The 22845-nt window shown below is 51.4% G+C and overlaps 1 protein-coding gene across 7 annotated transcripts in view; it reads left to right on the top strand.

Annotated features, from left to right (window-relative positions):
- The window catches only part of TLN1 (talin 1), an 880838-nt gene that overhangs the window by 298903 nt on the left and 559090 nt on the right, over positions 1 to 22845 (top strand). For 5 of the 7 annotated variants that reach the window (XM_085627686.1, XM_085627681.1, XM_085627685.1 and 2 more), the window contains 3 exons: positions 4599 to 4779; positions 16294 to 16407; positions 16571 to 16679. In XM_085627686.1, coding sequence (XP_085483812.1) covers positions 4599 to 4779; positions 16294 to 16407; positions 16571 to 16679 — 404 coding nt within the window. Of the gene's footprint in view, positions 1 to 4598; positions 4780 to 6448; positions 6471 to 7197; positions 7212 to 16293; positions 16408 to 16570; positions 16680 to 22845 lie in introns of those variants that run through there. The other 2 variants (XM_085627689.1, XM_085627691.1) reach the window with 2 other exon arrangements.

Genomic DNA, 22845 nt, shown 5'->3' with positions numbered 1-22845 from the left:
CAGTTGGTTCACCCTCAGCGGCTTCAGGGCGGCCGGGTGCAGAGAGAGTTAGGCCCAATGTTATCCTATGAGGGATAGGGGGGGGGCCTTGGTTGGTGGGTGCTGTCTGGCAAGCCACGCGGCTGTGGGAGCTGGGCTCCTGGTCACTTACTCAGGGCAAGTGGGGAAGTAGGTTAGAGTAGAGTTTTCACTGCCAGGGCCACTCGGGCGGCTGGGTGCAGGGTGCTTTTGAGCCGTCGGGCGCTCAATTGATTTCTATGGGAAATCTCCGGTTTGGAAAAAGACTGCAGGCTCTGGGACGAGGACTCTTCAGGTGCCACCACCACTTCGAGAGGTAAGTTGGGTAGTTGGAGGATAGGTAGGTACCCAGGGATTGGACACAGAGGGCCGTGGGGCGCCGGGTGCCGGGGTGCCTTTTGGTGTCTGGAAATCTTACCCTCTGTTGATCGCGGTTGGGGTGGTACTCTGTTCTGAGGCTGCAGGCTTCTTCAGGATTGTCGAGGGGGGGTCCTTGGGTGCCGGACTCGGGGTCGTCCTCGTGGGTTTAGTTCACTCCGGCACCGGCCAGGCTTGGCGGGTGCAGAGTGGGCTGGGATCGCGGTACCGGGCTGCTGCCAGGGGTGAAAGGTAGGTTCTGAGTAGAGCCTCTACTCATGGGAGTCCCAGGGAATCAGAGTTCAAAGGTAGCCAGGTCCTCCGGGGTTTCTGAGGTTGCTGGCCACAAGAGATGCCGCGCTGGAGCAGGAGCAGATTCGAGGGTCGACAGGCCGGTAGGGCTGGGGCCAAAGCAGTTGGTGTCTTCCTCTTTTCAGCAGCTGCAGGGCAGGTCTTTGTTCTTCTTGCTCTTCTTGTAGTTTCGAATCTGGTATCTGGGGAAGGAAGGTTCAGGGTGCCCCTAAATACTAGATTTAGGGGCGTTACAGGTAGGTGAAGGCCAGGGACCAATGGGTCCTTGTCCTGGGGTGGGTACACCCCCTATCCTGCCTCTCTCCTGTGGGAGGGGGGCAGTAGCCTAATCCTGATAGGGTAGGGCCTCCCATCTTCTAGATGGCGAGAGCCCGGAGATGTGCTTCACCTCGCCTCTCCCCCCTGAGGGGTGGGGTGGGCAGGCTGGCACATCCCCTGTCCTTGTATGGGGTTTCCGGCCAAGCTTCCCGCCAGAGTGGGGGGTTGCAGTGGCCTGGGGAAACGCCTAGAGGCGGCATGCCTTTGAAGCTTCCCTTTTGCTCATCCTGGGGGAGGAGATTTATCACCTCACCCAGGATGTGTATTGTTGCAGGCCCGGGAGAGCAGGGGCTCTCCCACCCAGGGGTCCAGCAACGTGTCTGCTGTGTGGCAGCCTGGGCAGCCTCAGAGCAGACGTGGATTGTAGGTTAGTTGTAAGGGGGCATCTCTAAGATGCCCTCTGGGGTGCTTGGTACATTAAATCCCACACTGGCATCAGTGTGGGTTTAATGTGCTGAGAAGTTTGATACCAAACTTCCCAGTCTTCAGTGTTGCCATTATGGTGCTGTGGAGCTCGTGTTTGACGAGCTCTCAGCACCATGTACTCTTAAATGGCAGCACTGCACTTACAGTGCCCGGGAATGGATCTGGGTACTGTAGGGGCACAGGGCTCCTGCTCCTGTGCCCACGCCATGGGCATAAGGCACCCAGCCAGAGGGGTGGCTGACATATGCCTTGGCAGTGTAGGTGATGGGCATGGCACACAGAGATGTGTGCCATGTCGACTCTTCTTTTTGTCCTGCACCCAGACACTCAGCCTGCAAAGGCAGTGTGTGTGTGTAAGGGTACAGGGCCTCTAAGGGTGGCACAATGGGTGCTGCAGCCCTTAGAGGCCTACCCTGGTCACAAGGCCCTGGGTACCTAGGGTACCATTTACCAGGGGCTGACATGTGGCCAGGGTTTGCCAATTTGGGTTTTGGCTTTTAGGCAGTTTTTAGGGAAGGAACACAGGCCCTGGGCACCTGATTGACCCTCGAACCTGCTCCTGCTCCAACCAGTCATCTCTTGTGGCCAGCAACCTCACAAACCCTGGAGGACCTGGCTACCTTTTGGCTCTAAGCACCTGGGACTCCCATGAGTAGAGGCTCTACTCAAAATCTGCTTCTAATCCCTGGCATCAGCCCGGAACCACGAAACCTTCACACTCTGCACCGGCCAAGCCTGGCCTGTGCCGGAGTGAACAAAGACCACGAGGACGACCCCACGGCGACTGTGACCCCGAGTCCGGCACCCAAGGACTTCCCTCGACGCTCCTGACGACGCCTGCAGCCTCAGAACCAGGTGCCCCCTCCCCCACCCCAACCGCGATCAACAGAGGGTAAGATTTCCTGACACAAAAAGGCACCCCCTGCACCCGGCGACCCGCGGCTCCCTGTGCCCAACTCCGGGGTTCCTACCTATCCTCCAACTACCCAACTTACTTCTCGAAGTGGTGATGGCACCTGAAGAATCTAAGTCTCCGAGCTTGCAGTCTTTTTCTAAACCAGAGCTTTCCCATTGAAATCAATTGAGCGCCCGAAGGCTCAAAAGCACCCTGCACCCAGCCACCCAAGTGGCCCTGGCAGTGTAACCTCTACTCCTATATACTTCCCCATTTGCCCTGAGCAAGTGACCAGGAGCCCAGCTCCCACAGCCGCGTGGCCTGCTAGTCAGCAGCCACCAACCAAGGCCCTTCTGCCTCCCATAGGATAACATTGGGCCTAACTCTCTCTGCACCCGGCTGCCCCTGTGCCGCTGAGGGTGTAACAACTGTACCTACCTGACCCTGGGAGACCCCGGAGTCTATGCCCAGAACCTTAACTCTGCCAGTCGAGTACTTGCCTTAAAGCCGATAACTACATTTTCTCCATAGGGTAACATTGACTGGTTTGTCCTGAAATCTCTTCTAAGTGTGGACTTTTCAAGACGTAAAATATTCACCAAAAATCAGCCGAGTAACGAAAACGAAAATACTCACCTGCTCTTAGGTGAGCTCCCAGTGCTGGATCTTGGTGCCCAGCACTGATTAAATATTCACAACTGTACTTACCATTAACCCGATTTTCTTTCATAGGAAATCATTGACTGTTTTTCTGTGAAATTTCTTCCAAGTGTCGATTTCTGCAAACCTTAAATATTCCTTGAAAATCGTATAATATCTGAAAACGTAATTACTTACCTGTTTTGGATAAAGGTCCCAGTACTGAGCCTAGGCACCCAGTACTGGATTACAAAAAGTAACAAGAACATACTATACCTGCAACTTGAATTTTCTTCCATAGGGAATCATTGACTGTTTTCTATGAAATATTTTCTAAGTGTCAACTTTTAAAATAGCAAAATATTGTCTAAAAATCATAACAATAACTAAGTCGACTTTTATCACTTGATTCTAAGTACTGACCCAGGACTGAATCTAGGATCCAGTCCTGGAATCCCAAAAGTAATCCTAAAAGTAATCTGTTGCAAATAACTTGAAACTTCCATTGAACTCAATGCATGATTGTGTTTAAAATTGTGTTGCCTATTGCAACCACTTGTAACTTTCTACAAAAGTCAATTGCATATTGCACAAGTATTTATATAAAGCATCTCATTCTGAGAAAGTATATTTTAATACCTATTGTTGGTTCTAAAATAAAACTAACATATATTTTTTTTATATAAACCATTGGTCTAGAGTTCAGTTCTTGAGTGTGTGAGACCATTTGCTGACTGAGTGTGTACAACAAATGCTTTACACTGTCCTCTGGTACTGCCTTACTGCTCGACCAAGCTACCACTTTATAGAGTAAGTTTATATCTGACTTTGGCCTCTGCCAAGCCTCTGGGGTCTGTGGACTCTGTACACCCTGTACCGATTCGGGAACAGTATATACAGAGCCACTTTCTCACAGGTGTCTCTTGTTTATATTGAAGTTTGTGAATGGTGTGTGCATTTCGGATGGACAGGGTAGTGAAGACATCACTAATGAATTCTCAGAAGTGCTTGTTCGGCCCGGGAGGCTTGTAAAAGAGATGTCATGTGGCAATGGGAGTTGCAGAGAGTGGGAAATGCTGGTCAGCAGCTCCAGGGAGTCTTGGCTTCTTGCCTAGCGTGCAGAACCAGGAGGACTTATGGACGACAGAGGGGCCTCCTCCCTTCCGCTGTACATGGCCATACAATAGTTGGTGTAGCCTGTGGGGAGAAGGGCGTTCAGGCTGTGCGAAGATTTGGGCATGAACCATGTATCTCTAATGAAGAGGGCATCAAGCCTGTGTGGCGTGTTAATGAGCAGAAGTTGAAATGTGTTTTCTGGAGTTTGAGGGTGTGTGGTAGTTAGTGGAATATGTTGGCGTTCTCGTCGGTGCTTTGTGAAGGAGACTCTGCAGTCTCTTGTTCCTAAGTGCCATACCCACACGTTTCTCCTTCTGTGCCCTGGAACTCTACCAAAGTTTCACAATTGTGGAGGGGGTTGTCTTCTTTGACCCCTCTGTATTAAGACACAAAGGTGGCATGAGGCCTTGCGGTCCCATTTCTTCAGTGTAATTATTTGTTCTTCATTTGCATTCAACTCTCTTGCTTCAGTGGTTTATGAGCCTGATGTCCATACTGTTCCTTTGCTCCTCAATAGGTCGACGGTTCTCCAGCAGCACCAGAATCGCATTGAGACGGTGAAGACTGGATCTGTCGCCCTTCCTGGCATAATGCGCCCAGGTGCAGGAGGTCCAGAAAACTTTGAGAAAGGATCCATGCCACAGGCTCAGCAGCAGATTACAAGTGGACAGGTGCATCGAGGGCACATGCCCCCTCTGGTAAGAGCCCGCAGTAGTGTAATCTGGTGTTTTGAAGGCACGTGCCCCCTCTGGTAAGAGCCTGCAGTAGTGTAAACTGGTGCATCGAGGACACATGCCCCCTCTGGTAAGAGCCCGCAGTAGTGTAATCTGGTGTTTTGAAGGCACCTGCCCCCTCTGGTAAGAGCCTGCAGTAGTGTAAACTGGTGCATCGAGGACACATGCCCCCTCTGGTAAGAGCCCGCAGTAGTGTAATCTGGTGCATTGAAGGCACTTGCCCCCTCTGGTAAGAGCCTGCAGTAGTGTACTCGGGTGCATCGAGGGCACATGCCCCCTCTGGTAAGAGTCCGTAGTCGTGTAATCTAGTGCATTTAGGGCACATGCCCTCTCTGGTAAGAGCCCGCTGTAGTGTAATCTGGTGCATTGAAGGCACATGCCTCATCTGGTGAGAGCCCGCAGTAGTGGAATCTGGTGCATTGAAGGCACATGCCTCCTCTGGTGAGAGCCTGCAGTAGTGTAATCTGGTACATTGAGGGCACATGCCCCCTCTGGTAAGAGCCCGCAGTAGTGTAATCTGGTGATTGAAGGCACTTGCCCCCTCTGGTAAAAGCCTGCAGTAGTGTAATCTGGTCCATTGAGGGCACATGTCCCCGCTGGTAGAGCCTGCAGTAGTGTAATCTGGTGCATTGAAGGCACATGCCCTCTCTGGTAAGAGCCCGCAGTAGTTTAATTAGGTGCATTTATGGCACATGCCCCATTTGGTAAGAGCCCTCAGTAGTGTAATCTGGTGCATTGAAGGCACATGCCTCCTCTGGTGAGAGCCTGCAGTAGTGTAATCTCGTGCATTTTTGGGCACATGCCCCCGCTGGTAGACACCACAGTAGCATAAACTGTTGCATGCAGGGCACATGCCCCCTCTGGTAAGAGTCCATAGTAGTGTACTCGGGTGCATCAAGAGCACATGCCCCCTCTGGTAAGAGCCCGCAGTAGTGTAATCTGATCCATTGAGGGCACATGTCGCCGCTGGTAGAGCCTGCAGTAGTGTAAACGGTTGCATATAGGGCACATGCCCTCTCTGGTAACAGCCAACAGTATGTATTCTGGTGCATCCAGGACACATACGCCCTGTGGTTCGAGCCCGCAGTAGTGTAATCTGGTGCATTTAGGGCACATGCCTCTTCTGGTAAGAGCCCGCAGTAGTGTAATCTGGTGCATTTAAGGAACATGCCCCCTCTGGTAAGAGCCCGCTGTAGTGACATATGGTGCATTGAGGGCACATGCCCCCTCTGGTAAGGGGCCCGCAGTAGTGTAATCTGGTCTATTAAGGGCACATGCCCTCTCTGGTAAGAGCCCGCAGTAGTGTAATCTGGTGTATTTAAGGAACATCCCCCCCTGGTAAGAGCCCACAGTAGTGTACGCGGGTGCATTTAAGGCACATGCCCCCTCTGGTAAGAGCCCACTGTAGTGTAATCTGGGGCATTGAAGGCACATGCTCCCTCTGGTAAGAGCCCGCAGTAGTGTAATCTGGTGCATTGAGGGCACATGCCCCCTCTGGTAAGAGCCTGCAGTAGTGTAATCTCACATATTTTTGGGCACATGCCCCGCTGGTAGACACTACAGTAGTGTAAAATTTTGCATGTAGAGCACATGCCCCCTCTGGTAAGAGACTGCAGTAGTGTACTCGGGTGCATCGAGGGCACATGCCCCCTCTGGTAAGAGTCCGTAGTCGTGTGCCTAGTGCATTGAGGGCACATGCCCCCTTTGATAAGAGCCTGTAGTAGTGTAATCTCGTGCATTTTAGGGCACCTGCCCCCACTGATAGAGCCCACAGTAGTGTAAACCGTTGCATGTAGGGCACATGCCCCCTCTGATAAGAGCCTTTGGTAGTGTAATTGCGTGCATTTTAGGGCCCATGCCCCTGTTGATAGAGCCCGCAGTAGTGTAAAATGTTGCATGTAGAGCACATGCCCCCTCTGGTAAGAGCCTGCAGTAGTGTAATCTGGTGCATTGAAGGCACATGACCCCTCTGGTAAGAGCCCGCAGTAGTGTATTCTGGTGCATTGTGGGCACATGCCCCCTCTGGTAAGAGCCCGCAGTAGTGTAATCTGGTGCATTGAGGGCACATGCCCCCTCTGGTAAGAGCCTGCAGTAGTGTAATTGCGTGCATTTTAGGGCACATGCCCCCTCTGGTAAGAGCCTACAGTATGTATTGTGGTGCATCCAGGACACACACCCCCTGTGGTTAGAGCCCGCAGTAGTGTAATCTGGTGCATTTAAGGAACATGCCTCCTCTGGTAAGAGCCTGCTGTAGTGACATATGGTGCATTGAGGGCACATGCCCCCTCTGGTAAGAGCCTGTAGTAGTGTAATCTCGTGCATTTTAGGGCACATGCCCCTGCTGGTAGAGCCCTCAGTAGTGTAAAACGTTGCATGTAGGGCACATGCCCCCTCTGGTAAGAACCCACAGTATGTATTCCGGTGCATCCAAGACACATACCCCCTATGGTTAGAGCCCGCAGTAGTGTAATCTGGTGCATTGAGGGCAAATGCCCTCTCTAGTAAGAGCCCGCAGTAGTGTAATCCGGTGCATCAAGGGCACATGCCCCCTGTGTTAAGTACTGAAAACTTCTGAATTGGTCCTACTAAACTCTATAAAAAGTGTGCCATAAAGTTCAGTTTATTATTTCGGGTTATTTTTTCAAGAGATCTTATGAATCAGTGTTTTTATTGGGTATGTTTCATATTCACACCACACAATGTGAATTAAAACAATCTTGGTATAAGAAAAATGTCGCTCTAGGACACTATTTAATCACGCTGGCACTAAACATAATTATATTACAAAACCATATAAAAGTAATTCATAATTGCGAGAAATGTAATGATGAAACTTTGCAGAGTGCAGTAGGTAATGACACAGTGTATAAAGCTTGAAGACTAAATGACATACAAGGTGTATGCTGAGAGCTAAACAGTCAACTCTGTGGCCAGTAATACCTTTGTGGTCTGGATATTACAGATAGTGCACAATGTTTGAAAGCATGCACTAATATAGGGTCATTATCAGAACAAAAAGAAATGAGAGCAGGAGAGCCCAGTTTGCGAAGCAGAATGAGCGCGGGTCCGTGATTCCCAAACTCAGAGCAATACATGTATTTGTGCGATTCTGCGTGGAGAAAGTTGTCTCAGCAGTTTCCCGCTATATAGTACTGCGTAAAGAATCTGAGAATTGAGAGGAATCAGTCCTTGATGTCAGAGCAGTGTCCGCTGGGGTTGGCAAGGCTTTTGTGAGCTTCAGTATGCTCACATACTGTGAAGGGGTGACCCCTTTGTCACAGCCCAGTATGACCATGATCTGCTGCTCACGGTCGTCGTGTGTTCACTCTCCAAGCAGCTGCTACGCTCTTGATTGCCTGGCCTTGACTCGACATGTTAGTTCCCCAAGGCCGCTTTCTTGGCACACGTTGTCACCCCTTTCATGTGAGTCACTGCATCATTCTACCTTCTTCCTCATCCCTCCAAAGAGGAGCAGAGTCCGTCACCTGGATCCTATGTTTTTGCATTGACAGGACCGTGAACACAGATTGCTGTTCAGTCGTTCCTGGTTTAAGCTGGCTCCAAGACACTCGAGGCTAATCTGAAGCGGACTACTTTCATAAGATCGTGCTGTGCATGAAGGTATGCGAGGCTCTTGCCGAGAAGGAGCCTTGTGAGGGCACCAAGAGGGCAGCGCTGCTTCTTTGGCTCTGTCCAGGGTCTTCCCTAAGATCGTGCTGCGCTTGAAGGTATGCGAGGCTCTTGAGGGCACCAAGAGGGCAGCGCTGCTTCTTTGGCTCTGTCCAGGGTCTTCCCTAAGATCGTGCTGCGCTTGAAGGTATGCGAGGCTCTTGAGGGCACCAAGAGGGCAGCGCTGCTTCTTGGGCTCTGTCCAGGGTCTTCCCTAAGATCGTGCTGCGCTTGAAGGTATGCGAGGCTCTTGAGGGCACCAAGAGGGCAGCGCTGCTTCTTTGGCTCTGTCCAGGGTCTTCCCTAAGATCGTGCTGCGCTTGAAGGTATGCGAGGCTCTTGAGGGCACCAAGAGGGCAGCGCTGCTTCTTGGGCTCTGTCCAGGGTCTTCCCTAAGATCGTGCTGCGCTTGAAGGTATGCGAGGCTCTTGAGGGCACCAAGAGGGCAGCGCTGCTTCTTTGGCTCTGTCCAGGGTCTTCCCTAAGATCGTGCTGCGCTTGAAGGTATGCGAGGCTCTTGAGGGCACCAAGAGGGCAGCGCTGCTTCTTTGGCTCTGTCCAGGGTCTTCCCTAAGATCGTGCTGCGCTTGAAGGTATGCGAGGCTCTTGTGAGGGCACCAAGAGGGCAGCGCTGCTTCTTTGGCTCTGTCCAGGGTCTTCCCTAAGATCGTGCTGCGCTTGAAGGTATGCGAGGCTCTTGTGAGGGCACCAAGAGGGCAGCGCTGCTTCTTTGGCTCTGTCCAGGGTCTTCCCTAAGATCGTGCTGCGCTTGAAGGTATGCGAGGCTCTTGAGGGCACCAAGAGGGCAGCGCTGCTTCTTTGGCTCTGTCCAGGGTCTTCCCTAAGATCGTGCTGCGCTTGAAGGTATGCGAGGCTCTTGAGGGCACCAAGAGGGCAGCGCTGCTTCTTTGGCTCTGTCCATGGTCTTCCCTAAGATCGTGCTGCGCTTGAAGGTATGCGAGGCTCTTGTGAGGGCACCAAGAGGGCAGCGCTGCTTCTTTGGCTCTGTCCAGGGTCTTCCCTAAGATCGTGCTGCGCTTGAAGGTATGCGAGGCTCTTGAGGGCACCAAGAGGGCAGCGCTGCTTCTTTGGCTCTGTCCAGGGTCTTCCCTAAGATCGTGCTGCGCTTGAAGGTATGCGAGGCTCTTGTGAGGGCACCAAGAGGGCAGCGCTGCTTCTTTGGCTCTGTCCAGGGTCTTCCCTAAGATCGTGCTGCGCTTGAAGGTATGCGAGGCTCTTGAGGGCACCAAGAGGGCAGAGCTGCTTCTTTGGCTCTGTCCAGGGTCTTCCCTAAGATCGTGCTGCGCTTGAAGGTATGCGAGGCTCTTGTGAGGGCACCAAGAGGGCAGCGCTGCTTCTTTGGCTCTGTCCAGGGTCTTCCCTAAGATCGTGCTGCGCTTGAAGGTATGCGAGGCTCTTGAGGGCACCAAGAGGGCAGTGCTGCTTCTTTGGCTCTGTCCAGGGTCTTCCCTAAGATCGTGCTGCGCATGAAGGTATGCGAGGCTCTTGTGAGGGCTCCAAGAGGGCAGCGCTGCTTCTTTGGCTCTGTCCAGGGTCTTCCCTAAGATCGTGCTGCGCTTGAAGGTATGCGAGGCTCTTGTGAGGTCACCAAGAGGGCAGAGCTGCTTCTTTGGCTCTGTCCAGGGTCTTCCCTAAGATCGTGCTGCGCATGAAAGTATGCAAGGCTCTTGTGAGGGCACCAAGAGGGCAGCGCTGTTTTTTTGGCTCTGTCCAGGGTCTTCCCTGCCCTGATTTGTGTTGGGCTAAGGTCTTATTTCTCAGCAGGGATGGACATTTTGCTACATGTATGTTGCTTTGACTGTCTGCTCAGGCTCACCACTCTGGAGCTCGTCCTTAGAAATGGAGTAGGTAGAACTATTCATCAAAAGAAAAAAGTTACTTCCCTTCTCTAACAGTCTTTCTGGAGGATACTGTTTACTCACTGAGTAATTCTGCGACTTCAGAAGATCTCAAGTTACTTTTGGTGAATCTTTGGTAATTTTTCATTTTAGTCAATAACATTAGCCACGTCCTATTCTCCGAGGGGGTAGAAAAGGAGACGAGGACCTGACGCCGAAGCGCCAAGGTGGAGCTTTCCCCAGCTTCATGACGCCGTATCCAGTGAGGCGCCACCATTCGGCACAGGAGAGCTATTTCAACTTCCCAGATTGAGCGTGGCGCGTGGAGGCGGTTCACGAGGTGTGGCATGTGCACAGAGAAAGAACCTCCTCCAGAAAGATTGTTACAAAGAGAAGTAACTGGTGCACAGCGCTGTGAGAATACCTGCTGCACTCAGCACTTCCTCTTCATTACTTTTCTCCCCATCTTTTGATAATTGCTGTACGATTTTGCAATATAATTTTGTTATTTGTCAGTATGACTGCATGTCACATTGTAGGTAGATTTTTTTTCTCGGGTCTTGATTGTTTGTGTTGCATCGTGCGGGAAGAATATTGAGTTTTCCTCATAAAACCATTGTAATTGATATGACCTCATGCTAAAAAAAGAAAATAATATAACACACCATCTAGTTAAAGCCAAAGTGGTCAGGTGCATCGACCGCAAATGCCCACTCCGGTAACGCCCACAGTTCATTGAGGGCTTATGTCCCCTCTGGTAAGAGCCACAGTGCAGTCAGGGCTTATGTCCCTTCTGGTAACGCTCCCGGTGCATTGTGGGCTTATGTCCCTTCTGGTAATGCAAACAGTGCATTGATGGCTTATGTCCCCTCTGGTAACAGCCAATAGTGCATTGTGGGCGTACATCCCCTCTGGTAGGGGCCACAGTGCATTGAGGGCTTATGTACCCTCTGATAAGGGCCACAGTGCATTGAGGACTTATGTTCCCTCTGGTAAGGTCCCACAGTGCATTGAGGGCTTATATCCCCTCTAGTAATTCCCACAGTGCATTGAGGGCTTATGTTCCCTCTGGTAAGAGCCGATGGTGCATTGAGGGCTTATGTAACAGTGAAGGTGTATGCACGTGTTCCTCTTTTCCACCCAAATAATTTTTTGGAGCCGAAGGATAATTCATTTTTTGAGACACAACACAATGATACAAGTTGCTTTGAGTGAGGTTAGTTCTTTTATTTTCATTTATTGATTAATAGATCTATTACCCTCTTTTGACTTTTTGTGTAAACAGTTTTTTAGGGAAGAGAACTGCCAACACGTGTTTCGCCCTATGTTGCAGGTTGGGCCAGGGCTTTCTCAAGGCTAATCATCACGAACAAACAGTCATATATTCTGTCAAAGGTTAAATATATCCCAGGTTGCTTCAAGATGATAAAATCCATCATCTCTCAGAAGCTGGTTTTATACCCCAACGGATGTCCCCGGTAACCGGCTTTACTGAGAGGGAATTGTTCTCCCTAGGAATTGAGGGCTTATATCCCTTCTGGTAACTCCCACAGTGCATTGAGGGCTTATGTCCCTTGTGGTAGGAGCCAATGGTGCATTGAGGGCTTATGTCCCCTCTGGTAAGAGCCCACAGTGCATTGAGGGCTTATGTTTCCTCTGGTAAGAGCCCACTGTGCATTGAGGGCTTATGTCCCCTCTGGTAAGGGCCAACGTGCATTGAGGGCTTGTGTCCCCTCTGGAAACTCCCACGGTGCATTGAGGACTTATGTCCCCTCTGGTAAGGGCCACGTGCATTAAGGGCTTGTGTCCCCTCTGGAAACTCCCACGGTGCATTGAGGACTTATGTCCCCTCTGGTAAGGGCCACGTGATTAAGGGCTTGTATCCCCTCAGGTAAGAGCCCACAGTGCATTGATGGCTTATGTTTCCTCTGGTAAGAACCCACCATGCATTGAGTGCGTATGTCCCTTGTGGTAGGAGCCGATGGTGCATTGAGGGCTTATGTCCCCTCTGGTAAGAGCTCACGGTACATTGAGTGCTTATGTCCCTTGTGGTAGGAGCCGATGGTGCATTGAGGGCTTGTGTCCCCTCTGGTAACTCCCACAGTGCATTGATGGCTTATGTCCCCTCTGGTATCTCCCACAGTGCATTGAGGGCTTATGTTTCCCCTGGTAAGGGCCACAGCGGACAGGTGCATTTCATTCTGTCTGGTAAGAGCCCACGGTGCATTGAGGGCTTATGTCCCCTCTGGTAGAGCCCATGGTGCATTGAGGGCTTATGTCCCCTCTGGGAAGGGCCACGTGCATTGAGGGCTTTTATCCCCTCAGGTAAGAGCCCACAGTGCATTGATGGCTTATGTTTCCTCTGGTAAGAGCCCACAGTGCATTGAGGGCTTATGTCCCCTCTGGTAAGAGCCCACGGTGCATTGAGTGCTCATGTCACTTGTGGTAGGAGCCGATGGTGCATTGAGGGCTCATGTTCCCTCTGGTAAGAACCCACAGTGCATTGATGGCTTATGTTTCCTCTGGTAAGAGCCCACTGTAAGAAACTGGCTCTACATATACTGCACCAAAGTGAGGTACAGTGTGTATAGAGTCCAAGAGTCTCCAGAGGTTTGGCAGAGGTTAAAGTTAGAAAGAACCTTACTCTCTAAAGTGGTAGCTCAGTCGAGCAGTAAGGCAGTATCAGAGGACAGTGTAAAGCATTTGATGTACTCACTCAGTCAGCAAATGGTCTCACACACAAGAGCTGAACTCTAGAGCAACTGTTTTGTATAAAATAAAATACTGTTTTATATCTTACACAGATGCATTCTGGTAAGCAGCATTTTCCTTCTGGTGGATACAGTAACTGCCTTTTGGATTCCTCACTGATCCTGTTTTATTGTAATTTGATATGTGAGGCTTGTCACTAGGAAATGTCTATATTTTAGAATTTCTAGTTTCTTTCTTTAAATTGTATACTGGGTATACCTGTGGAAATGTCGGTTCACCCGTTTGCCTCAAAGGCATGGGAAAAATGGGTGGACCTGAGGACAGCACGCCAACAAGGTCTTCTTATGGCTCAGATGACGCTCCACAGGTCGCAAGCTGAGCCATTCCATTGTCGCGTCCTCGTCGACATGGGAGGGCTATGGAGAGGGTTTCAGTGAAACGCTGCGCAAGGGATAATTGAAAAGGGATCCACAGGCAGGTGCTGGATCCGCCAGACAAAGCATTAGCAAAGGCAAGGAAGTTGTTCTTCTAGTTGATTTTTAAAACGTAGAAAAAGTGCATGTGGTTTTAGGTCACAGTCCTTCCTAACCTCACCCTAAACCCCGAAATGAATTTGTGGTTTGTAACTAATTAATTTATTTCACCAATCACAAATGTTATCTGGCCTCAGTGGAGTGAGCTAGACCCCTTGGATATTGTCACCCCGCTTGTTTTCATTGTTTCTCTACCTTCCTTCAGATTGCTGTGGAACCTGTTGCCATCCTCTCGCCCCTCCTCTTGATTACTTAAAAATAAGAGGATTTTGGCATTCCTGTGTACCCGTGTCCATCGGGAGGCAAGGAGGGGGTAGAATGTTTGTAAATCGATGGCTGCACCTTCTTAATGCGTGCCTGAGCCTGGTGCTGCTCGTCACCCTTAAGTCGTTTGTTTGCTTTGTGTGTGGAAAGCTGCAATGACCACGTGAAATGAAATGAAAAGGGAATTTAAATAAGCGCACTGCGGCCAAGCGGCTTCCTGGCGCTGAAAACTCATCCAAGCTCACAGAAAAACCCAAGAGGACTAGCTGGGAAAAGCCTGAGAAAACAGGAAAGTTTTGAGGGCCTTACGGAAGTGAGTGTAAATGGGGATGGAACGAATAGAAAGGGGAAGGCTGTTCCAAAACCGAGGGGCCAGAACCGAGAAGCGGGTGCCCCCAGTACGTGTTTTGCGAAAGCGGGGGATGTGAAGCAGAGAAAGTGATGAGGAACGGAGAGTTCGACTGGGGACGTGGGAGGTGATAAGAGAACTAATGAAGTGTGGGGCGGAGCGATGATGAGCCCGAAAGGCCAGGCAGGCAAGTTTGAAGAAAGATCTGAGATGCACAGGGAGCCAATGAAGAGACTTAAGAGCAGAAGTAATGTGAGAGGATTTGGGTAGGCGGAGGATTAGTCGAGCCACCTGATTTTGAATGGCCTGAAGACGGCAGGTTTCATAGGCGGGGATGCCAACATACAGGCCGTTCCCGTAGTCAAGGCGAGAGATGATAAGGGCGATGACTATGGTTTTAAGGGCATCAACAGAGAAAAACCGAGAGATCTTACGGATTAAGCGAAGAGAAAGAAAACACGAAGACACAACAGAACTGATTTGTGAATGCATGGACAGGTCATGGCTGACCTTGATGCCCAAGGTCCGGACAGAAGAAGCCGGTACCGGGGGGGGGGGGACCAAAGGAGAGGGGCCAGTGAGCAGGGGACCAAGGATTGGAGGGACCACCGGTGACGACAAGCTCCGTTTTGTCCGGATTGAGCTTCAGATGATTGAAGCTCATCCACTGAGAGATGAAGACTAGAGTGGAGCAAAACTTAGGAAGGGAAACAAGAGGGGATGAAAGATCAAAGACGAGCTGGAGGTCATCAGCGTAGTTATACACAGAGACCCCCAGCTCGAGAAGAGAGGAGACAAGGGGGCGGATGTAGAGATTAAAAAGAAGAGGGGAAAGGGACGAGCCCTGCGGAACCCCACAGGTAACCATCCGAGGGGGAGCGGAAAAACCGGAGAGGTGACACGCTTGCGTCCGGTCTTGGAGGAAAGACGCGATCCAAGAATAGGCAATGCCCTGAATGCCCGCTGCGCTGACACGATCGAGAAGAACAGCATGATCGACCGTGTCAAACGCAGCGGACAGATCGAGGAGGACCAGAGCTTGGGGGAGATTGATGTCGGCTTTCCCCTTGAGTTCATCCTTGACCGCAAGCACCACTCCTTCAGTGGAGTGGCCTGGGCGGAAACCCGCCTGATGGGAGGCCAGAAGATGATTCTCCTCGAGATAGGTGATACCCAGTGACTCACCTGCAGAGTAGTCTCTTCTCCCTCCAAGCAGCATGTGATGCTCTGAGTCCTCCATCAGGTCATGTCTGCTTCGAACCACACGGGCATCTCTTGTAGTCGCGTGTCCTGTAGACAGCACTTGAGCTCTGTGTTTCTAGAGATGCTGCACAGCGCTCTTCATGGTTCCATCTCCCTCTAAGCACCATGTGATGCTCTGAGTCCCGCATCAGGTCATGTCTGCTTCGCACCACATGGACATCTCTTGTAGTCGCGTGTCCTGCAGAGACAGCACTGGAGCTCTGTGTTTCAGGAGATGCTGCACAGCGCTCTTCATGGTTCCATCTCCCTCCAAGCACCATGTGATGCTCCGAGTCCTGCATCAGGTCATGTCTGCTTCGCACCACATGCACATCTCTTGTAGTCGCGTGTCCTGTAGACAGCACTGGAGCTCTGCGTTTCTAGAGATGCTCCGCAGCGCTCTTCATGGTTCCATCTCCCTCCAAGCACCATGTGATGCCCTGAGTCCCGCATCAGGTCATCTTTGCTCGTCCCCACATGGACATCTCTTGTAGTCGCGTGTCCTGCAGAGACAGCACTGGAGCTCTTTGTTTCTAGAGATGCTCCGCAGCGCTCTTTTGGTTCCTCGCTCAAAAAAAAAAAATCTGTGTCTGGCCACATCAGCTGCAAAGAGATTCTCTTGGCCTTGAGCCTTTTAGAAAATATTTGCTCGGAGTTTCCATCCAGGGATGTGTTGGGAAGGGCCACATGATGCTAATCAGCTGCCTTTCAGCCATGTTTGAGAGGAACACATGAATCATGGAGGGCCTCCTGGCCTGGGGATGTGGATTGGGGTGGCAGACGGATCAGCATGCGTTGGTTTGATCAGCTGGTGATGCAGCCGTTCATAGCCTGCCCTCTTCTCTTGCAGACCTCCGCTCAACAAGCCCTGACTGGCACCATTAACTCCAGCATGCAAGCCGTGCATGCCGCCCAGGCCACGCTGGATGACTTTGACACGCTCCCGCTCCTTGGACCGGATTCTGTGAGTATCCATCTATCTTTCTCTTTGCAATTGAATATTTTCATGTGGTTGATGCTGTGAATTGTGACAGACCACATTGTCTTGATATTGTATTGCTTTCTGTGTGGGTGGGTGGATTCAGAGGCCACAAGGCAGGTACTTATCGCTTTTAATGTTTCTTCAGCGTGCCAAGGACTGGCGTCTGAATAAGATGGATGAATCAAAACATGAAATACACTCCCAGGTGGACGCCATTACTGCCAGCACAGCCTCGGTGGTGAACCTGACTGCAGGTACGTGGTGAATACTGCAAAGGATACTGTGCTCCTGTTTCTCTGCTTGCTGATCGGGACATCCTGTTTCATACTGCCCTCCCTGCGAGCCTCTGCCGCTCCCTCCTGCCTAGTGAGGAAAGGTGGCCTGTGCTCTGCTCCTCACCTGTTTCACTGGTCGATGCCAGCTCTCTGGGTCCAGTTCCTCCTCATTAACACCACAGTGACTGAGTGTAACATGTGTTGTGATTCTTGTATGAACGGTCTTTAAGCCCTATAAAGTCCATGAAGTATGTGCCTTCGCTGAAAGGGATGTACCATTTGTGCCTGCCACCTTTACTGTTCGCAAGGTCAATGAATCTAATAAATGGTGGATAGCGAAGAGAGACTAGATAACATTAGATGCTCCATCATTGCTAATGCTCTGACTCAGAGGCAGAATTGTTGGGTGACCTCTAGGCCACACCTCTGCAAGGTGGTTCGTGAATGGACACATCACACATAGGGCATTTAAATGTAACTACCTCTCAGAGGAGGACCCAATGACAGCACCTTCATGTCTGGGTGGCAGAGCTCCGAGTAATAGTCTAGTTCTGACTCTAACATCGACACATTTGTTATTGCTTCCCTAAGACAAAAGTTTGTTCTTTATTTTCTTTAGAGAGGCAAATTCTTCTTCATGCCACTTGATCATGAGCCATCCGTTCCCGCTTTAGAATGTGGGACATCTTGTGTGATTGGGAGGCAGGGTCTTCAGGCCCTGAAGAGCCACAGATTTGGGCCGATGTAGACAGTGTTGTCCTCTATATGTGTGGCAAAAGGGAGATGGCTCTTCTCTTCCTGGCTCTGTCTGCAGCCCCGACCCTCTCCAGTCCGCAGCGCTGCTGGGCTGGGAGTGTCTGGGACCACAAGGGAGGTGGCTCTTCTCCTCCTGGCTCTGTCTGCAGCCCCCGACCCTCTCCAGTCCGCAGCGCTGCTGGGCGTGTCTGGGACCACAAGGGAGTTGGCTCTTCTCTTCCTGGCTCTGTCTGCAGCCACTGACCCTCCTGAGTCCGCAGCGTTGCTGGGAGTGTCTGGGACCACAATGGAGGTGGCTCTTCTCATCCTGGCTCTGTCTGCAGCCACTGAGCCTCCTGAGTCCGCAGCGTTGCTGGGAGTGTCTGGGACCACAACGGAGGTGGCTCTTCTCATCCTGGCTCTGTCTGCAGCCACCGACCCTCCTGAGTCCGCAGCGTTGCAGGGAGTGTCTGGGACCACAACGGAGGTGGCTTGTCTTATCCTGGCGCTGTCTGCAGCCACCGACCCTCCTGAGTCCGCAGCGTTGCTGGGCTGGGAGTGTCTGGGACCACAACGGAGGTGGCTTGTCTTATCCTGGCGCTGTCTGCAGCCACCGACCCGCAGCGTTGCTGGGCTGGGAGTGTCTGTGACCACAAAGGAGGTGACTCTTCTCATCCTGGCTCTGTCTGCAGCCACCGACCCTCCTGAGTCCGCAGCGTTGCTGGGCTGGGAGTGTCTGGGACCACAACGGAGGTGGCTTATCTTATCCTGGCGCTGTCTACAGCCACCGACCCTCCTGAGTCCGCAGCGTTGCTGGGCTGGGAGTGTCTGGGACCACAACGGAGGTGGCTTGTCTTATCCTGGCGCTGTCTGCAGCCACTGACCCTCCTGAGTCCGCAGCGTTGCTGGGCTGGGAGTGTCTGGGACCACATGGGAGCTTGCTTGTTTTATCCTGGCTCTGTCTGTATCACCAGGTTCTCCAGTATTAGGGTGTCTTTCATAGATTCACATGCTTGAATATTCCCCGTCGTCGGAGTGGGAGTCCCACGGTAAATAAAATAGCAATATATATATATATAGCAAAATATATACATAAGTAATCACATAATTAGCGTATATAGGTGTAAAAACACACATAGTGTACCTATAAGAGAAAACTCCATAGGAATACAATGGAGAGAGACAAAAGACCTTTGTAGTCTATCTCTGTCATTATGTAAGTCCGAACTCCAGCCAATCAGGCGTCAGCCCCTCTCTAGAACCTTCTCCTCAGAGCTTCTCACCTCAGATTTTCTACCGCACGTCGTGTGACAGGGAGTCTCCCTGAGCTCTGCTCAGTTTTTGTCAGTGAGGATGTCTTCTAGTAAGAAATCTTTGTTTAGACCATGTTCTTCGTGTGGAAAGCTGCGTTTATTTTCTGAGGACCCACACAGTAAGTGTATTTACTGTTTATACCCAGACCATGAAGTGGCAAAATGTAAATTTTGTAGAACTTTTTCTACAAAAACTCTAAAGGACCGAGAAGGCCGCCTGTTATTATGGCTACAGAGACTGAAGGATAAGGATAACCCACTCTCTGATGTTGAAAGTCTCTTTTCTGGTCGTTCTCAACCAGCCTCTTAAGCGCAGTAGTGTGCAGGAGTTACCATCTCCTTTCCTGAAGAAAAAGAAGGTTCGAGGCATATGAGCTGCAGATTGTACACTTAGCATAGGTCGCCATCTGGTGTTGGGCCCGGATGTTTGCAGTTTGTTTTTCTTCTTGGACCGTCTTTGGAAGTCACGAGTTTGGTGACTCCTCCTTCGGTCCGTACTGCGCATGGGCTTCGGCTCCATCCTCAGATTGTTTTTTTCCGCCATCGGGCTCGGATGTGATCCTTCGTACTCCGGCTTCGAACTTCTACGGTTCCAGCCTCGACGGAAAATCCTCGATTCTTCGAGTTCCTTCATCATCTTCATCTCTCGAAGCGGCACTTTTTCCATCCCGTACATCGACACCGGCCTTCGGGCCCTCCGCGACTCCGGTCCCGGCCGATGGAAAGGACTCCGTTTAAAAAGTGCCCAAAATGTGGGTCTAAATTTCCCCACACCGACCTCCATCAGGTGTGTAACCTTTGCCTCTCTCCGGAACACGAGGCTCGAGACTGCCCCGCCTGCAAGTCTTTTCGATCGAAGAAAACGATCCGGGATCGAAAGGCTCGACGCACCATGGCGCACTCATCCTCGACAGTTCCACCGGACATCTTCGGAGACGACGCCGAAGCTTCGGGGCAGACACACACCGAACTGGGAGAAGACATCGTCAGCGCTTCCGAGGCCGACGACTCCGACCTGGAGGACGTAACACCAGGACAGCGGGCCGTGAGTACAATGCCCCCTCCCAGCCCCGCACCGAAAACCAAAGAGACTCCGGTTACTCCCTCGCCTGCCGGCCTGGGCAAAACCAAAACCAAAGCCTCGATCACCCCACCTTCGGGCCCGGTGTCGAAGCACTCAAAGTCTCACGGCAGCTCAGGATCGAGCCAGCCGACGCCCGGTGCCGATAAACACCACTCGGCACCGAAGCCTGCAAAATCCAGCTCGACTCCGAAACCACCGGTGCCGAAGCCTGGACACTCGGCGCCGACCAAACACAAACAGAAATCGGTCGGCACCGACGCTCCGGCGCCGAAACAGCATTCGACGCCGAAACACACGGAGACCTCCAAAAAGCAGGGCGTACACAGAACATCGAAACCTTCGGTTCCGAAATCGCCGGTGCCGACAGACGACTCGGCGCCATTGGCTCTGTTTACACCAGACCCTTTACAAAAGACTTTGTCCAGAGATCCAAAGACTGGCCTTTTGACTGTGATTACTAAGAAGCGTCGCCTTGAGGCTCCGGCTCCTCCTCCTCCACCCAAAAAGAGGGACTCAGCTACTTCTCCCCTTAGAGTACCCTCCCCACTGCCACCCCCCCTCCCACCACCACCCCCTCCACCTTTACCTCACTACGATCCGGCCCCATCCCCAGACCCGGATGACGGGGACCCGGACAATGACCCAGGGGACGCCCCAATGGATCCCACTCCACCAGGGACCCCAGATCCATGGGAGGATTATAATAACCCTGATGTACCCAATGTACCTCAAGACGACCTATACCCATCAAGGCCGTCTCCTCCAGAGGACTCTTTAGGGTTTCACCATTTAGTGCAGAGAGCAGCACACTACCATGGGGTGGACATGCACACGGAACCAGTGGAAGAAGACTTCCTACTGGATACATTTGATTTACAAGATCGTTCCACTGCTATTTTACCCATGCTTAAGGGTGTCACCAAGCACGCTACAGAGGTATTCAAAGACCCTGTCAGAGCCAGAGTACTAAACCCTAGAATAGAGAAGAAGTACAAGGCGGCACCCACAGACCCTGCATACATCAAGGGCCCTGCTCCTCTAGATTCCCTAGTTGTCTCCACAGCTAGAAAGAGGGCTAACTCCCAATCTTCAGGAGATGCCCCACCACCTGACAAGGAATCTAAACTTCTGGACGCGTCTGGTAAACGCACCGCCTACCAGGCTGCAAACATGTGGCGCATTGCAAATACACAAGCACTGCTTGCGCGATATGATAGAGCACACTATGATGAATTAGAGGCTCTTATGCAGCACCTTCCAGAGAAATACAAACGCCAAGCTCATGACCTGATACAGGAGGGCAAACTAATCACAAACACCTCCATTAAGTGTGCCCTCGATGCAGCAGACACTGCTTCTAGAGCCATAAACACCAGTGTCCTGCTTCGACGCCATGCCTGGCTCAGGATATCAGGGTTCAAGCCTGAGGTCCAGACATCAATACTTAATCACACCTTTGACCAGCAAACACTCTTTGGCCCAAAGGTAGACGAAGCGCTCGAAAAAATGAAGAAAGATACAGACACAGCGAAGTCTATGGGAGCGCTCCAGACCCAAGCCTCTAAGCGTTCCTTTCGACGCTCGTCCTTTCGTGGCACAGGTAGAGGCTCCTCCACCGATAATGCCTCTACCTCCTACAAATCCCCTCCTCAAAATACCTTTTCAAAGGGCAACCAAAGAGGTGGTTACAGAGGCAACAACAATAAGGGCAGGGGCAAAACCAACAATACCCGTTCTGCCACCCCACCCGCACAATGACTCCCCTTCGCTCCCCCCAGACCATTCCACTCCGGTCGGGGGCAGACTACAAGATTTTATCCACGTATGGGAGTCCATAACATCGGACAAATGGGTGACCCAAATCATTCGGTCAGGGTACTGCCTCGAGCTAACATCTACCCCACCCAATATCCCACCAAGGCACCGTCCAATGTCCCAAGAGCATTCCACACTGCTCAAACAAGAGGTACTCTCGCTCCTCCAGAAACACGCCATAGAGCAGGTACCCGACAATCAACGAAATCTAGGGGTCTACTCCCTATATTTCTTAATCCCAAAGAAAGACGAGACCCTCAGACCCATTCTGGATCTCCGGCCTCTAAATGCCTACATACATTCAGACCACTTTCACATGGTCACCTTACAACAAGTCCTCCCACTCCTCTGCCAGGGAGACTTTCTCACAACACTGGATCTGAAAGACGCGTACTTTCACATTCCAATACACCCCTCTCACAGAAAATACCTCAGGTTCGTGGTGGACGGGCAACATTACCAATTCAAGGTTCTCCCCTTCGGGGTCACCACTGCACCACGGGTGTTTACCAAATGCCTAGCAGTAGTAGCAGCACACCTCAGACGTCAACATGTTCACGTCTTCCCTTACTTAGACGACTGGCTCATAAAAGCCGCGTCCTACCACCAATGCGTGCAACATACAAACAGCACCATCCAACTGCTTCATCAGCTAGGCTTCACGGTGAACTACCAAAAGTCCCACCTCATACCATCTCACACAAAGCAATATCTCGGGGCCACCATAGACACCTCAAAAGGTATTGCCTATCCAAACTCAGCCAGAATCACAAGCATTCTAGCCTTACGCAAAATATTCCTTCCTCAACACTCTCTACCAGCAAGAGTGTTTATGAAGCTCATAGGGATGATGGCGTCTTGCATCTTCATAGTGCCCCATGCAAGACTCCACATGCGTCCACTTCAGGAGTGCCTAGCACAACAGTGGAACCAGGCCCAGGGTCAGCTGACGGATCTGGTGTTGGTGGACGGCCGCACACATCACTCTCTGCAGTGGTGGAACACCACAAACCTTTCCAAGGGACGGCCGTTCCTGGACCCGGTTCCCCAAGTGACTCTAACAGCGGACGCATCGCTCTCCGGCTGGGGAGCGCACCTCTTACACCTCACAATGCAAGGTCTATGGACGCCACAGCAAAAAACGCTCCACATCAACCATCTGGAGCTTTTGGCGATCTTTCTAGCCCTAAAATCTTTC

This window comes from Triturus cristatus, chromosome 2_1 (assembly GCF_964204655.1).
Source record: "Triturus cristatus chromosome 2_1, aTriCri1.1, whole genome shotgun sequence".
In the NCBI taxonomy this organism is placed as follows: Eukaryota; Metazoa; Chordata; class Amphibia; order Caudata; family Salamandridae; genus Triturus; species Triturus cristatus.
The sequence above is the reverse complement of the archived record's forward strand: the minus strand, read 5'-3'. Positions and strand labels throughout refer to the sequence as shown.